This window comes from Phodopus roborovskii, unplaced genomic scaffold (genome assembly GCF_943737965.1).
Source record: "Phodopus roborovskii unplaced genomic scaffold, PHOROB, whole genome shotgun sequence".
In the NCBI taxonomy this organism is placed as follows: Eukaryota; Metazoa; Chordata; class Mammalia; order Rodentia; family Cricetidae; genus Phodopus; species Phodopus roborovskii.
In genome coordinates, this window is record NW_026126407.1 from 45,605,279 (window position 1) to 45,621,683 (window position 16,405).

The following is a 16,405-nucleotide window of genomic DNA, read 5'->3' on the forward strand; positions in this document are numbered from 1 at the left end:
GCTTTTCCTCATCAATCACTAACGGGCCACACTGGGAGTCCATCCCTTGTTGTTCGTAAGGTCTAGCCCAAACCATGAGGCATGGCTTACTGTATTTAACACTTGGGCAATCTCCACTCTCAACTGAACTGGCAAAAAGATATATTCTTATAAGCAAATACTAAGCCACTGAACAAGAATGGCATGGAATGATCACCAGAAAAGGAGGGGGGTGGGGAAGCAGGGCTCTGTACTCTTTTAGGGGTTACAAACTAGTTTTCACGGGATAATGCATCAAAATACTGTTCTGTTCCATTCAAAACGCCCACTCTCATGGCAAGCTCACTTCCTGCACCTGTAGTGCCATCACCCACACCACTTCAAGAGGAAGGCTCTTCTCACCTGGAAGGACTTGGGGACCTCTTTCCTACTTTGCAGAGCTTATGAAAATCTCATGCACACCAGACACGTGAGGAGCCCTGGGCTCTGGAAGCTCTCTGGGAGAGCAAAAGGTAAGGAATCCCGCAGGCCACAAACACTACCTTCAGCTTCACCTTCTAGACCAGATGGCTCTGAAAATCCACCTTTAGGTATGTCACTTAATTCCTGATAGCACCAAACTGTTTTTTTCTGAAAAATGTAACAGAACAGCGGAGTACTGCAACACTTTATTGAGAGTATTGGCTTTGAATTAGTAGCTGAAGTAACAAAGGCCATGAAGCCAGGCCAGGTGTACTGCATAATACTCATCTTGATTTACTGACATTACTTAGCAATTTATTGGACAAAGGTCAAACTTTTTATTAAGCACATTCCACAGTACAAAGCTGTCATGATAATATCTGTACAATTTAACAGCTTCAATAGCTGTTCAGACACATATTTATTTCAAACAGATAATTGGCAAACATAATTAATTACCAGTTAGAATTAGACTACCCCAGTGCTTTAACACATTAATATAGCAGTAATTTACAGTTGCTCAATTACAGTTAGCAAAATAAAGTCCAGAGTACAACTGGGAATTACTACTGCAATCCCAGAAATTGGAATTCCTTGGGTACCCAAGTCCCCTGCTATAATTTAGTAGGCACAATTCAAAGGTCGTGTGCATATTTGAAGGCCATGATCTCCCAAGGATCGACACGAACTTCTATATTTAACATGCAAAAACAACATAAAAGTCCAATTATTTAGAACTTATTTCCTCCCCTCCCCGTCCTTCTTCCCTGGGCACTCCTGTCAAATGGGTGATGAGCTGTGAGTGGTGTTCACACCCCCTTATGGATAGAGGCCTACTTTCTATACATTTTGAGCCTCCACCTCTCAGAAACAAATGTAGAAGAGCGTGAGAACGATGTATTTAAAAAACAAACAAACAACAACAACAACAAAAAAAAAACAACAACTAAAAAGCACCGCCAACCCAGTAAACAAATCACCAACACACACTGATCCCCACAGCATTCACAATGCCAGCCAGAGGCCTTCTCTCTCCTAGAGTGTGCTTCCAAGGGAAGAGGCTCCATTCACAGGGAGGGGCTGGTTGGTCCTTTAAAAGGGTACTGACATTTCTTGATCTTTGGAAACAATGGTGAGGAACAAATCAAAACCTAATCTTGAGAGAGGGAAACAATGTCGACCAATGTCCTGTCTGTGTGCCCCTCCCACTCGGAGCTTTGAGAACGGAGTGATAAGTGGCACCAGAACTGACCGGGCCTGAGGTTGTACTCCACACAGGTCTGCCTTGCCCTTAATGTGGCTCTGAACAGCTCACCTGCTCCGCAGGCTCTCACTCAGCAGATGACTCCAACACTCTGCCAGAGTGCACAGAGTCTGAAGCCAGGAGCCCCGTCAACAGGGCTGCCTTCTCGCTGCCTTGGGGTACCTGCCATATAGAAGGATGTTGGACAGAGAAGTCATCCATGATCACCACGATGAGATGACCATTAGCTATCGGGAAGGGCACTCAGGAGGAAAAGAGCAGTGACAGAGAGACTGTGAAGCTACCTGTCCACTGCAGATGTCACAAAACAAATAAACACCATGTTAAATTTCTGAAATTCCATCTGAAAACAGCGCACACAGGTCAGTGACAAATAAAAAACGCAAATGAATACTGCAGAAGGTTCTAGAATCACAGCAACCTTGGAGTCAGGCTCTCGGGCCCACCTGCTGCTAAGAGCAACACTCCACAGCAGTGTCTCCACGCAGGGGGCCCCGGTACGGCAACCTTGAGCTTGAATTGTTATGTACATTATATCTACATGCGGGTACAGTATTTTAAATTAGGAGGCAAGCACATGGATAATGGTGTTACTCTACCAAATATCAGGAAATGATAAGGGAACAGAACAGTTAATAAAAGAAAATAACTATTACCTGTGCAGAGGTAATATAACTTGCTTATTCTTTAAATTAAAAAGAAACCAGTACAGAAAGGAAGTATAATCCAAAAATACTAAAATAACCCAGAGCTGTCCATGTCCGACACATTCCTATGCTCGTCAGAACAACAGTGACCTGAAGGTCTAAGGAGAAGCTGCTGCTGCTGCTGCTGGAGAGGAAAGCCCTGAACGCCCAACACTTCCCCGAGAATGCAATGCTGTTTTTAGTACCAAACCAAAGTGCAAAGCGATGTGAATTATAGCCAGTCTTCTCCGGATGTCGCCTTGCTTCTGAAAACAAGCCATGTGTCCTTCACGTGAACATGTGCATCAGAAGGAAGCGCTGGGCTCTTCACTGGAGGGAGGGGCATGAGCTGCTGCTCTACTTGCAGTTGGTGAGCTAAGCTGTCCTTCTCCAAGTAGAGCCGGGGGTGGCGGTGAGAAATGTTGAGGCCTGAAGAGTGGGGCTGCTTTGTGTCTACCCAGCATCTAGAACCAATTCCAGCCCCAGAACTCAGCTGTGAACGAACTCCCTTAGGCATGTGGTAGCCATGTAGCCAGTAGTTCAAGACCAGGAAACCCTGGAGAAGAAAGGGGAACAGACATTAATTGGACAGGACAGGCACAAAGAGGAACAAGAGTGCAGGCTCAAGGAGAAAAGGGAAAGACCAGGAGGGAGGCCACACCTTCTCCCCCACCCCCACCCCATGCTCCTTAGGGTTTTTTGATTATGACTAGTCAAGAGCTCCTTGTCTTCTGCCTGTGTGGTGTGCTCCGAAGATTTCACTTAATGAATACAAGACCCTGCCAGGTGGATTTTTCAAAGGACTTACAAAGAACCTTCCAAGAGGAAGTAGCAAGGGAGTGGATGACTGTAAGCACAGTGTTAACACATGGGAGACCAGGAGCAGTAAACATGTGAGTGGCTCTCAGGTCCTTGATACTGATGACCTCCCCAACACACAGTAGGTGTCACCAGCCCACCATGCCTTGCAGTCACTTGGGGTTGCAGAGCTGTTCCCTCAACTAGCACTACTGATTATCTGTCATTCTTGATGCTGAGTTTTGATTCTTAAAGGACTACACAGGACATGTTATATAGGCTGTGAGAACTTTGTCCCAAGTATTCAATTCTGCTGCTGATGCACAAGACGCAGCCACAGTAAATGTAAACAAATGAGTGTAGCTATGCTCCAATCAAAATTACTTCATGGAGGTTGAATTTTAATATCATATAATTTTTACATGGCATCAAACTTTCTTTTTTATTATTTTTCAAGTGTTTAAAATATAAGAACTATTTTTGACCTGGAGTGGCAGAAGAAACAAAGCATACAATGGGTCAGATTTAGTGCTTGGCTACAGTGTGCTAGTCCTGAGCAAGGTGAACTTCTTGAGAGTCATTTAATTGACTGAAGAATATCTAAAATGATGAGACTTTGGGTAACTTGATATTAGGGGTTCTTATCTCTCCATCCCCACTGTTTCTCAATTTTAGACATGGATGTTTTGTCCTTTTTAATAAAAAAGAAAGTACTATTAAAAAGCTACAAAGAATTAAGTATTGCTTTTAAATCAAGAGAATTTTAACCAAAGTCTTTATACATATATATTCAAAGAAGTATGGGTAGGTACAAGTCTACACAGTATGATGTGCACAGAATCCTGGCAAATCTTCCTATTGGGAATGTTATTCTTAGTCATGGGTATCTGGAATATGGACAAGTTGGCGATCTCTCATCCTTCTAAACTGAGCATATTGGTGAGCAACAATGTGATGGCTCTATAACTAGAGCAAAGGATGTGTTTCCCAAAGCACCTGCACCCTCACCATGAAGAATGGCTTTCAAGGCTCACAGCATACATCAGTGATCTCTCTTCCAGAGATGGCAATGGAGATGGACTGTGGTGGTGCTAAGAAGAGGAATTTGGATTATTCTTGTGTGTGCACGTATGTATGCGTATCTGGCAGCCATAAAACCAAAGGACCAGGAAAAAAGGTTAATTCCTACACTCCAAAATCAAACCCAAAGAACTATCCTGGAGTGTAATGGTCATGACTATTTAGGAAATCACTTAGGAAGCCAGTTTCCAAGACAGCAACCACATCCATCACCTGTTATCCTGTGAAAGTCCACAGTGCACAGGGTTCTATGGTGAGACCATCAGGACCTCACCTGTTAGGTCCAGAAGAGGCTTGTTCACATCACCAAGGAATTCCCAGAAGGAAGACCTTGAAGAGCCCAGGTAGGGCTGGGGTTCGAGCACACTCACCAGATTGGGCCAAAGTGCAGACCGCTATCTGGAGATATAGGTGTAGGTTCTGGAAGGAGAGCGTGTCTCATTCTGGGCACTAGGAGGCACATTTAAGAAATCCCAAATCAAAATAGTGTCGTCATGGGAACTGCTAATGATCTGGAACTCATCAAACTGCAGCCGAAACACGCGTCCAGAGTGTTCCTGTGGAAGAGCAGCTTAATTAACAGGACAATCTTTACAGCCTCTACCTCCAGAGTTGGGATTTAACTCAAGTTGCAAAGTCAGCATTTACCCAAGCTTCCTACATGACCTTCCAGCCACTAAGCAGGTTCCTTTCTGAGAACAAAGGCTCTGCTTTGTCTTCTAGGTTTTTTCCCTTCCTTCCTTTCCTTTTTTGAAAGTTATAAACATTATGTCCTACATTGTGGACTAGTAATATGTCACAGAAGAAAAGTCATGTGATCCCCTCACAGAGGCCATCAGAGTTAATACCCATTTGGGATAAGTTGTAAAACCAGAAATCCAAAAGGCAAAGTTGCTGTGATTTTGTTTGTTTTTTGTTTTTTTTTTTTTTAAATTTGTTTGTTTGTGTGTTTTGAGGAAGAGTTTCCCTGTGTAACAGCCCTGGCCATCCTGGTACTTACTCTGTAGACCAGGCTAGCCTAAAAACTCAGAAATCCACCTGCCTCTGCCTCCTGAGTGCTGGGATTAAATGTGAGTGGCACCACCACCCAGCTATGATTAATTTTTTAAAAAAGAAAACCAAGAACATCTATGTTAAACCACAGCAGACATCAAATTCATAGTGAAAGCAAGAGTGGCCCTCGCCACAGTTCTACCTGACTGGCCTAGTCAATGAAGGAAGTAAGAAAATGCTAATACAATTACTGGGTATGGAGGGAATGCTCAGTAGTTAAGAGTACTTGTTGCTCTTACAGAAGATCCAGGCTCAATTCCCAGACTGTGAATCTCACAGAATGAGGCAAAAAGGAGGATACTAGAGTGGGAGAGGGAGGAAGATTGGATGGAGAGAGATGGGCTGAATCCAATGTTCATCAAAGGGTCCAAAGTTTCAGTTGGACTGCAGAACCCCTGTCAAACATCCACTGAACTAGAGTGACCATAGTATAAAGCAAAATGTTGTATACTTCAGAATTTATGAAGAGTAGTTTTGCTTTTTTGTTTTTGTTTTTACAAGTGGGAGACAGGGTCTTATGTATCCCAGGCTGGCCTCAAACTCATTATGTAGCCAAGAATGATGACCTTAGACTCCTGATCCTCCTGCCTCTATCTCCCAAGTGCTGGGATTACAGGTTTGAACTACCAAACTTGTTTAAAAACAGATTTTTTAATATTTCTATCACAAAAAAACTAAAATTGATACTCATTAATTATAGACCAAAATATCACACTATAGTCTTTTAACAATACACAATTATCTAGCAATTTTAAATAAATTTTAAAAATTAAAGTGTTCTTTTATGTGCCAAAGCAATAGTCTATTTAATGAAGACTGAGGGGAGGTTCTACCTTGTCAGTACACAAATGTGCAGTTATAAAATGTAACACAATGAGCGACACACTAAAGACTCCCAAGCTACATAAGAATAAAGCACAATCTATGAGGATGCCTACCCACCCACAGTAGAGTAAATGTGCTATGTCCTGGCTGGTCAAAATCACCCATGAATCTCTGAAAGCATGGTACAAGACAAGCTTTCCTGGGTACCCGTCCACCCTAACAAATCACATACCACCAAGGTGCGCAGACACAATGTGCTTGCCGGGGCCCGAGGGTCAAGAGCAGCTTGCAAGTCCCAGACTTTAATCTTCCTACAAGGGAAAATGAGACTGGCATTAACACAGAAGTTAACACTGTGTACACAGTGTGCATATCCATGACAAGCCGGAGTGCACCTGCAAGTCTCCACTGGGTAACATGCCGGAGTTTCTAAGTTTTTAAACTTAGATTTTGAGTATTTGATTTTGGAGAAAGAACCTAAACCTTCCCAGAGTTCCTGAAACTTTGAAGGAATGTTACTGTTAAGGAGATAACAGGTAGAGGTTACCAAATTCATTTCCTAACTAGTTATCTGTGTCGTCAAATTCATTACTTGGGGGGCTAAGTACAAGATTCTCAGGATGCCTTTCTCCAAATAAAGAAATATTTAGAGCACTAATGTCCAGTGACCAAGCATATATAGGCAGGACTGGGCTTATAGCTTCCATTTGTCGTTGAAAACAAGAGGAGAAAAGAGGGAGAGGGTAGTGGTGTTCCATTTATTTATAATCAAGTCAAAGAACAGAATTCTCCGTAGTTTAATCTATGTGCCAGCTCCCATGCATATTCATATGCACACAGGTCTAGAATGAGTTCTCTCTTCACTAGGGGTTCCAGAATTGCACTCCAGTTGCCAGGTTTGCACAGCAAATACATTCACATACTGAGCTATTGTGCAGGTCCTACCCTTTATATTTCTGGTAATAGTTAGAATATAAGCTAGAACTCAAGTGCCTGGCTATGGTGATTGAGGCAAGCTTTACTTCATCTTTCGGGGCCTGGGCATCCTCACCTGACCCACTAGTATGATGGATCTTTCTCACACAGAGTCCAGCATGCAGACAGCTCTTTAATACACAGCAGTTTTGTTCCTGACAAAGCTATAGCCATGCACATGCAGACTAAACACATACCCATCATAGGCGCCACTGACAATCCTCTTGTTATCAAAACGAATGCATCGGACCAATTCTTCATGCCCCTCTAGGACTCTTAGACAGGCACCACATTCAATATCCCATAGCCTTAAACAAGAAACAGTCATCTATGAAACAAATTCTTACACGTGACTCATGCCCTCCTCAAGTTCTGTGCACCCATTCCACACAGGTAAGACTTTTCATTCTCCTTAAATTCCACATTCCCTTCTCTCTCCTGGCTCATATCACATACATAGCTGACTCGATTTCTAGCATTTGTGCTTTCAGCACTAATTTAGACAGAAGCCTCACTCTGTTATATTTTGTTTTATGTAATTTGAAACTTTTAAAAGGCATTTTCTTTTTAAATCAACTCAACAATGACACTTCAATTCTGCTTAGTCCCTATAATTCTCTTGGTATCTCAGCTGATAAACCCACAGAGCCTGGTGGTCTTGGAAGAGCTTTCCTGGAGGAGACACAGGCTTGGAGCAGGAAAGGAAAAAAAAAACAAAAAAACAAAAAAAACATGTCCAGCAAAAAAGGACAGGGAGGTCACACACAGCCAGGGACTCTAGTCCCAGTGTCTCCAACCCTGATGAAGTTCAGTGGTGCCTTGTGTCTACTAGATGTCGGGGATGCCTGGTTCCTAAATAAGGCTGGGTCTCAGACTCACTGGGTGTGCGGTGTTTTAGAAAACCAAAGAATCAACCACATCAAGCCTTCTCCTCTGCATGATCCATAGGAGATAAACTCCTATGTGTTCTAATTCTGGAGTAAGAGACTCTTTGGTTTTGTTTTCTACTGATTGGCTTTTGTACATAAATAAACAAACAAACAAACCAAGTCTAATTTCTACACACCGGATGGTGTTATCTGATGATCCACTAACAACCAGCCGGTCCCGGTACTGCAGACAGGCAATGCCCCGCTTATGCCCGTTCAGAGTGCGAACGAACTCACAAGTGCTTGTGCTCCACACCTGTAGACAGACAACAGTGCTGTTAGTAAGATGACACCAAATCCTGCCACAAGATAACCTTCGGAGAGAGCCAGGCAGGGAGATGTACGATCCTAGCATTCAGAAGGCAGAGGCAGGAGGATAGCAAGTTTAAAGATAGTGTGGCTTGATAATAGGGAGGCAAGAACTCAAAAATTTTCTTCTGTGTTAATAATGGGCTGGGGTAGAAACTGGGCAGCATGAGCTTTCCTGGCTGTGGGTAATAAAACTGGAGTGAAATACAGGGGAGTTTAAAAGTCTATAAATTTTGAGATCTTCACAAAGACAACTTCTGACTGTGATGTGGTTAAGTTAATGCACACAAAATCTACTTATTCAGCTTCTACACACCTAAGTTTTGATGTGACATGGCCCATGATTTGTGGGGCAACTTACCAGAGCACTCCCCAGTGCCAGTTATCAAAACATCCTTAAAGCCAGGACAAAGCCTTATGCTGGCAGGACCATAACATGGACAACCACACTTTGGAAAGTCATTTGGCAGTTCCCTGGGATGTTAATCAATTACGAGAACTAAATGAATGTGTAAAGGTGAATGTTTACAGCAACATCATTCATAATTGCCAGCAGAGGGAAGCAAACAACATTGCATCTGCACACAGGGGAAACAAAGTGTCATTTGTTCAGAGTAAAGATCCCATTCGGCCACCAGAAGCAACAAAGCACTGGTCTGGGTTGAACCCTGCACTACATGAGAAAGCCAGATACAAAAGCCACAGGGTACATAATTCCATTTACATGAAATGTCTAGAACAGGGTAGAATGCTCAATGTCAGGACATGTGGTTGACTCTTCTGCATATTAAGTATTGTAGGTAAAGGTGTTTACAAACTAGACTAGGGTAATGCTATACAAAGCTATAAACGCACTAATAGTACATTTGGAAAAGCCAAATCTTAAGGTATGGAAATTCTAGATTAATAAAGCTGTTAATAAATATGTGACAATGCTAGAAGGATCTCATGAAGCACAACCCCTTACTGATGAACTACTGGCTACTGACAGATTCTGAGAAAAGGTGGTCACCTTCTACAGTTGTACACTCACCTCTGAGCCCATTAGGCTCCAACAGATAACTCCAAATCCATGGTTCCCAGTCAACCCTGGACAAACTCAATGGCTCACAGAACAAAATGAATAGAGATGAACATAGAAAGAGATTTGTAGGGAAATGGAGACTAGGGAAGTGGGAGGCTGGGTGAAAGTGGTCAGTATGGACAATGTGTGAAATTGTCAAAGAATCAATTTAATCATGAGTATATGAAAGCTAAACTTTAAATAGGTTAAAAGGGATAAGGAATCAGAATTGAATTTCCCATACCCTGTGGGTTATCTGAGTCTACAATTACTGGTCACATTTTGCTTTTCACCTGTCCCAACCTGGTTTCTGGATGGCAGGGACATGTCTTCTTGTTCATCCTTCTTTCCCTGGCATATAATAATACTATATATATATATATATATAATAGGAAGCTCTCAGAAGAGAATAAACCAAATCAAACTCCACATGACCAGTTAAAGCCATGTTTGTGAAACAGACTCTCACCCTAAATAAGTGTCATGTTGTAGTGGCATCTTGCTTTGGTGATCACATCCTAGGGTAGTAGTTTCAGGAATGCAGCAGACATGTCATGGTAATGGTGGTGAGTTAACAAGTATAACACTCCTATACACACAGCATGTTCAGTTTAGTCTCTGCCCCTTAAAAGCACTTGGGAGGCAGAGGCAGGTGGATCTCTGTGAGTCTGAGGCTAGCCTGGTCTACAAAGTGAGTTCTATGGCTGCCAAAGGCTCTTACACAGAGAAATCAACAACGTCATCTCCTGAAATTGGCAAATGATCTCTATTGAGACCAATGACTTTTTTCTTCTTGCCAGTGGCTCCGGAAGCATGTGAAATGGGAGGGTCTCATGGGAATACATAAAGCACCTAGTGCTACCCACCTCTGCTTATTCTCTGCTGTTTAAGGACAGGAAGAATCAGGGTGAAGACCACAGATACACTCACTTTAATGGTCCTGTCTCCAGAGGCAGACACGATGTACTTATCGTCAAAGTCTACGACATTGACAGCAGCACGGTGGCCAACCAGGACACGACGTAAAGTGATATCAGTGGCAGAAGCCATGTCCCACACAGCAATAGAACGGTCCTTGGAACAAGTCACCATCAGTCCATTGCTGAAGCGTAAGTGCAGTACAGCTTCATTGTGATGGATGAGCGTGTTGAGGACTTCACCCGTATTCACATCCCAGACTCTAGAAAAGAACAGAGAGCTGTGACAGTGAGAGTCAGGGAAAGGTGAAGTCTGGGTTTAGCAACAGTTAGTGTACCAAGTGCATGCTACCAGAGGAACCCCTGCATTCAAGTGCATTCTGCCAGCAGAAGCCCTGTAACTCAAGTAAGTTCTGCCAGACTGCTATCAGCAGAACGCCATACCCAGGTGCATAGTATGGGGTACTCATACCCACAGTATGCAACAGAACCCAGGCAGCAACCTCCTTTATACTAGAAACTGCTAAGATGCCTTTAAGAAGGAAGCTAAATCTTGCTGGGCTCGGGTTTATCTCACACTCAAAGTGATAAACTCAGGGATGTCTTCAGGTTTGTACAGGTGACAAAGATGATCCCTCAAGTCAGTAGGCTTTCAGTGAGTCTGGAACAATAGCAGGACTTTGACGAGTGAGGAGCCCAGAATAGTCCCAAGCTTAAGGTTTTTGTTGGTCACTGGCATTTTGAGGAATCTATTGCTTATATATGCAAACTAAGCTGGGGCATTTCATCACAGCACTTTTTATCTGATACTTGAGACATGCCCTCCCCCCCCCCAAAAAAAAAGCTCCAGCATCCTAAAGGATACACTGACATAGAGCAGAAGATGACCTTGAAGGCTGAGCAATGACCTGTAACAAAGCAGCAGCCTAACAAATTCAGGCACAGACAGTAACTGTGCTGTGGGCAGGGTTGAGATGAGACAAATAACTGAAAGGAAACATGATAGAACCCAGAGATGGGCTGGGCACTACCCTGTCTCTGCAGTGAGCCTGCAAATAAGCAATCCTCCACTCCTTTCTGTTCCTCAGTCCATCTCAGACTTCATTACATGATGCCCTTTCGCTCTGCTGGACTCTGTCACCCCACTACCAATTAGGTACTTTCCCAGGAGTACAGTAGCAGATCTCTGCAATAGTCCCTTTTTAGTCTTGATACCCAACTACCAGTCACTGCTTCCCTTCTGCAATGTCTTCCAATCTGCCTTCGGGTGGCAACTAAAGCTTTCACCATTGCAAAGGCTATAAATACAGTCATAAGTGGCATAAACTCAAAGTTTAAAAATTATTGGTTATGTGACTCCGAGGAAATTACGTAAGCTCTCAATTTTCCAATATACCTACAGAGATGAAGACAATGCCTAAAAGAACTCAAACAGGTATCATAATCAAATGCATCATCTCTGGTTCTCAGACCTCATTTTCTCAAGGGTCTACAAACAATTCTTTCCATTCCTGTACCCTTCAGAACAACAGACATTTTTCCCTCGCTCTGGATGGCAGGCTCTTAAGAATAGGAGGCAAGCTAATATAGAGCAGTGTGATTTTATAGGAGAACATACTGCCATCTCTACAGAACGCAGCAAGAAAAACTCACTATTCTAGACAAGCTGGTTAACATATTTCCATCAAAGAATCTTAAGATACAGCAAGTAAACATATGTACAGAGTAGCATGTGTGCATGTATGTAGATGTGTGTGTGTGTGTGTGTGTGTGTGTGTGTGCGTGCACAGGCATGCAAAAATTCCTAAAGAGAATATGTATGTCTGTCTCCTCAGGAACAGTCATTGACATCAGAAAATGAAGCCAGACCACTCACCTCACTGTTGAATCAGAAGAACCAGTTACAATGACTCGCTCATCATACTGGAGGCAGAGGACAGAGCCTGTGTGTCCCGTTAGCACTTTCAAACATTCCAAGCTGGTTTTATCCCAGATCTATTGAGACAATTATCAACCAGAGCAGCAATTTAGTGCATACACTTTCCACAAAGGTTTCTCGTGCACCCTGTACTCTGAATCAGAGAATACACACAGGACATAGGAGACAAGGTGAGTACCAAACAGATATGGGGAAGAACAAGAGGAACCAGAACTGGACCAACACCAATCAGCTTCCAGAATAGACACAAAGCTTTGTTTGCTTAATGTGAATGTTCAGCTGTTGTGCTCATTTAATTCAGCAGCTTGATAGAGGGGATTTTCAATAAAATCTGGGAAGAACCAGCTCACTCTCTGATAAATAATGTGACAGTCTCTACTAGGACCTTTCAAAATGCATACCCCTGATAGCTTCAAAACTTTTTTTAAAAAATGAAGTGTATGTTCCCTAAAAACTCCAAACAAACTATCAACAGTTCTTAATTAGAAAATAATTAGAAAATGTTTTATTATAAAATTAAGCATTTAGGAATCAAAACAAAAATTAGCTATATAGTGAAAAGGAAGTAAAACATTTGTAATATTTTCACATGCTGAGCTTTTCCCTTCCTTCTTTTACTATCTTTATAACTTCTCCTTTCTAAAAGGTCACCATGAATCCTGAATTATGCAGCCTTTTCAACATTGCATCTTTAACTTAGTAACACACATTTAAGGCTCTCCATGGCTTTTTATGGCTTGTAAAACGAATTCTTTGCAATGATGAAAATTATCCCACTACCTGGATGAACTGCAGTTATCCAATCATCACTGTAGGACACCTGCTCATTTCTAAGGCTTGGCTTTCTAAGTTGTGAATAAAGCTGCTACAAATGTGTTCGGGTGTTGGGGTGGATTAAGTTTTCAATCCCTTTGAGCAAATACTAAGTAATGTAATCACTGGGTCAGATGATAGAGGTTTTCTAGGAAACTCCCTTCCAAAGCAGCTGGACAGTTTCACGTTTCCACAGGCCATGGGTGAGGGCTCTGTTCCATCCCTCACCTCCATCCAGTGTGCAAGTACTGTGGATGTTGCTACACTAATGGAATGTGATGATTTTTTTTTCCACTGTTGCTTTCCCCATTCTTGAAGATTGACAACATGGCCACCTTTGCAAATGCTGCTTTGTTGGCTAGACACACTCTTTGGAGATGTATCTATTAAGGTCTCTGCCCCTTTTTTTGGTTTTTTTTTTTTTAATACAAGAATTTCTCTGTAGCATTGGAGCCTGTAGATCAGGCTGGTCTTGAACTCACAGAGATTCACCTGTCTCTGCCTCCTGAATGCTGGGATTAAAGTAAGCTACCATACTCGGCCTGTTTTTTTTTTTTTTTTTTTTTTTTTTGTTTGTTTGTTTGTTTTTTAAGACAGTGTTTCTCTGTGTAGCCCTGACTGTCCTGGAACTCAATCTGTAGACCAGGCTGGCCTCAAACTTGGAGATTTGCCTGCCTCTGCCTCCCAAGTTCGAAGATTAAAGTGTGTGCCGCCAACACGACCTGGCTTGTGCCTATTTTTCAAAACTGTTTTATTTCCTTATTGTTGGATTTTTGCACACTTTAGCTAGAACTTCTTTGTCAGACGTGGCTTTTATATGCATTTCCTGTTGTTCTAAAGTTTGTATTTTCAGAGAGCAGAAAACAGTCATGCTAATGAAGCTAAGCCCATCAATTCTTCCTTCACAGACTATGGTCCCAGGTTTCCACTCACACAGGTGAGCTGTACTCATGTTCCCACAAAGACCTGCATCTGTGTATTTCCAGAGGCTATAGTCACAATCCTGAGAAGCCACAAGTAGCATGAACTTCCCTGAGAACTAAATGGGTTAGCACGCTGTGATACACTCAGTAACATGGAATGCTACTTCGCAATAAGTAATGAACTATTGCCAAAAAAAAAAGCAGAGACTACCACACACCAGCACTTCAGCCCTATACATTAATCTAAAATAGCACACAGAATCAGTAACTCACCTTGATGGAGTTGTCTCGGAGGCCACTGATAATTTTGTCATCATCGTACTGCAAACAGTAAACACCTTTACTATTTTCAGAGCGGCACTGGATTCTCTGCAAGTTATGTCGCCCACACCGCCAATTTGATTCTATGGTCTAGAGAAAGGAGTCAAGAGATGGGTTTTGTGAGTCAACTATTCTGTTAGGTTTCACAATCTGATGTTGCTTCCAGAAGCAGAACACCACTGGCACCCCAATTTTGCTCCTTTCCTAGTGAGACACTAGCTAACAATGTTTGTTCTGAAACCCTCCCTGCCTACCTGACAGCTGTCATAGGATTTCCTGGGAGTTCTGTGTTAGGTCTGAAATGGACTAGATAGAATTCAACTCCCCCCCCCCAATACAAATAAATAATAACTCAGTGAGTTACTCCCTAGTGCCAATTAAAATACTTGGTAAAAGACTGCCCTGTTACTGTCCTACCCTCACAACACACACGACGAATTCAAGAGTGGTGTGATCACTGTGCTAGTACCAGCCAACAAATAGAGAGCTGATCCGCATTGTCACTTTTAAACTACAGTCAGACTGAAATCACTTTAAATAAGAATGGAATGCTTTGCCTGGTGGTGGTGGTGGCACAAGCCTTTAATCCCAGCACTTGGGAAGCAGAGGCAGGCAGATCTTGGAGTTGGAGGAAAGTCTGGTATACAAAGTGAGTTCCATGAGAACCAGTGCCATACAGAAAAACCCTATCTCAAAAAACCCAAAGAAAACAACAACAGAAAAGGAATACTTTAGCTACAGGTTCCAATTCTCTCATCATCTATGCATGGTTTAATGAGTTGTTAACATATTCCCAGAACTGAGAATGAAAGATCAACAGGATGCATGCTGCATTCCCAGGAGGCATCAAGTCAGCTGTGAGGGTAAACACTTGAAATCCCCAGAACTGAGGAAGCAGAGGCAAGAGACAGCAAGTTCAAGGCCTGCCTGAGCTGCACAGTAAGACCCTGCCTATCTCGACATTCTCTCTCTCTCTCTCTCCTTTTTTTAATGGTTAGGCTTAACTTTTTTTCTTAGCCTTGTAACACAAAAGCAATACACATTCAACAGAAACTATATTTTGAATTTTGACCCTTTCCTATTTGGATGATACATGACAGCAGCAAGCCATAGTCTGCCACTAGATCACAAGATGAAAACAATTATTATCTACAGTGCAATGTATTACTGAATTAGGATGCTCATCAGCAGGTTCAATATGTTAGAAACACAACCTACACTGTTTTCAACTTACCATGATGGTACACTCATGCACCTCATGGTATATTCAAGATAATCTACACTCTGAACTAAATGTATTTGGCTAAAGAGTATGCAATCATCTTGGTAGTAATTCTCATTGCTTTCCTTTTATAAAGAAACAGTTTAACCTGCCTAAGGCCACAAAAACAGTAACTGACCTACTTAGAAATCAAACCCAGTTCTGATCAGCCCAGGATTCTGCTAGAAACATATTCACTGGTATAAAGGGTAGACCTAGCTCTTAGGCAGAGTACACAGAACTCTAGCTGCAGGACCTGAGGGCCATAAAGGCACCCTGGCTTGAGACCCTGGCCCAGTTCAATGAAGAAGCAGAGGGTGTCTACCAGAAAGCCTGGCCTCGGGGAGCAGCTAGAAAGTACTACCCAAAATGAAAAGGCATAAGCCTCTACTAAGTCTAGTCAGTCTTGGATTCTTAGCCTTTAAACCAGTAGACAGCAGAAACAACAGCTGTTCACACTTGACTTCAAGTCCAGCTTGAAAGATGACTTCTGAGTAGCTAAACTAACTGCTTGATGTATTGAAAAAGATCAATCTCGCCTTTATTCACAGTAAAAGCCCAATTACTGGTTCTCCTGATACCTGATAAGCCACATTCCTCTTACTCTGAAGACTGCATCCTTTCAAACTCTTTCAAATGCTAACATTCACTCAATGTTCCAAGGCAGACACTTAGCTTCCTAACACTATCCTATTTTATATACGGCCATCCCTGTGTATCCATCCATAGGGAGTGGTTCTATAATCCACCACAGAAACCAAAATCTATGGGTGTAGAGTTTGTAAAATAGCACAACTATGTAAAACAT

General features: G+C 42.4%; 1 protein-coding gene across 4 annotated transcripts in view; it reads right to left on the bottom strand.

Moving 5' to 3' along the window:
- Positions 1-632: 632 nt before the first annotated feature.
- Fbxw11 (F-box and WD repeat domain containing 11) overlaps positions 633-16,405 on the bottom strand; it is a 100,796-nt gene continuing 85,023 nt past the window's right edge. For all 4 annotated transcript variants that reach the window (XM_051180983.1, XM_051180985.1, XM_051180984.1 and 1 more), the window contains 8 exons: positions 14,289-14,426; positions 12,217-12,335; positions 10,354-10,603; positions 8,189-8,307; positions 7,320-7,430; positions 6,380-6,458; positions 4,641-4,826; positions 633-2,947 (listed from right to left, as the gene is read on the bottom strand). In XM_051180983.1, coding sequence (XP_051036940.1) covers positions 4,665-4,826; positions 6,380-6,458; positions 7,320-7,430; positions 8,189-8,307; positions 10,354-10,603; positions 12,217-12,335; positions 14,289-14,426 — 978 coding nt within the window. In that variant the 3' untranslated portion in view covers positions 633-2,947; positions 4,641-4,664. The remainder of the gene's footprint in view (positions 2,948-4,640; positions 4,827-6,379; positions 6,459-7,319; positions 7,431-8,188; positions 8,308-10,353; positions 10,604-12,216; positions 12,336-14,288; positions 14,427-16,405) is intronic.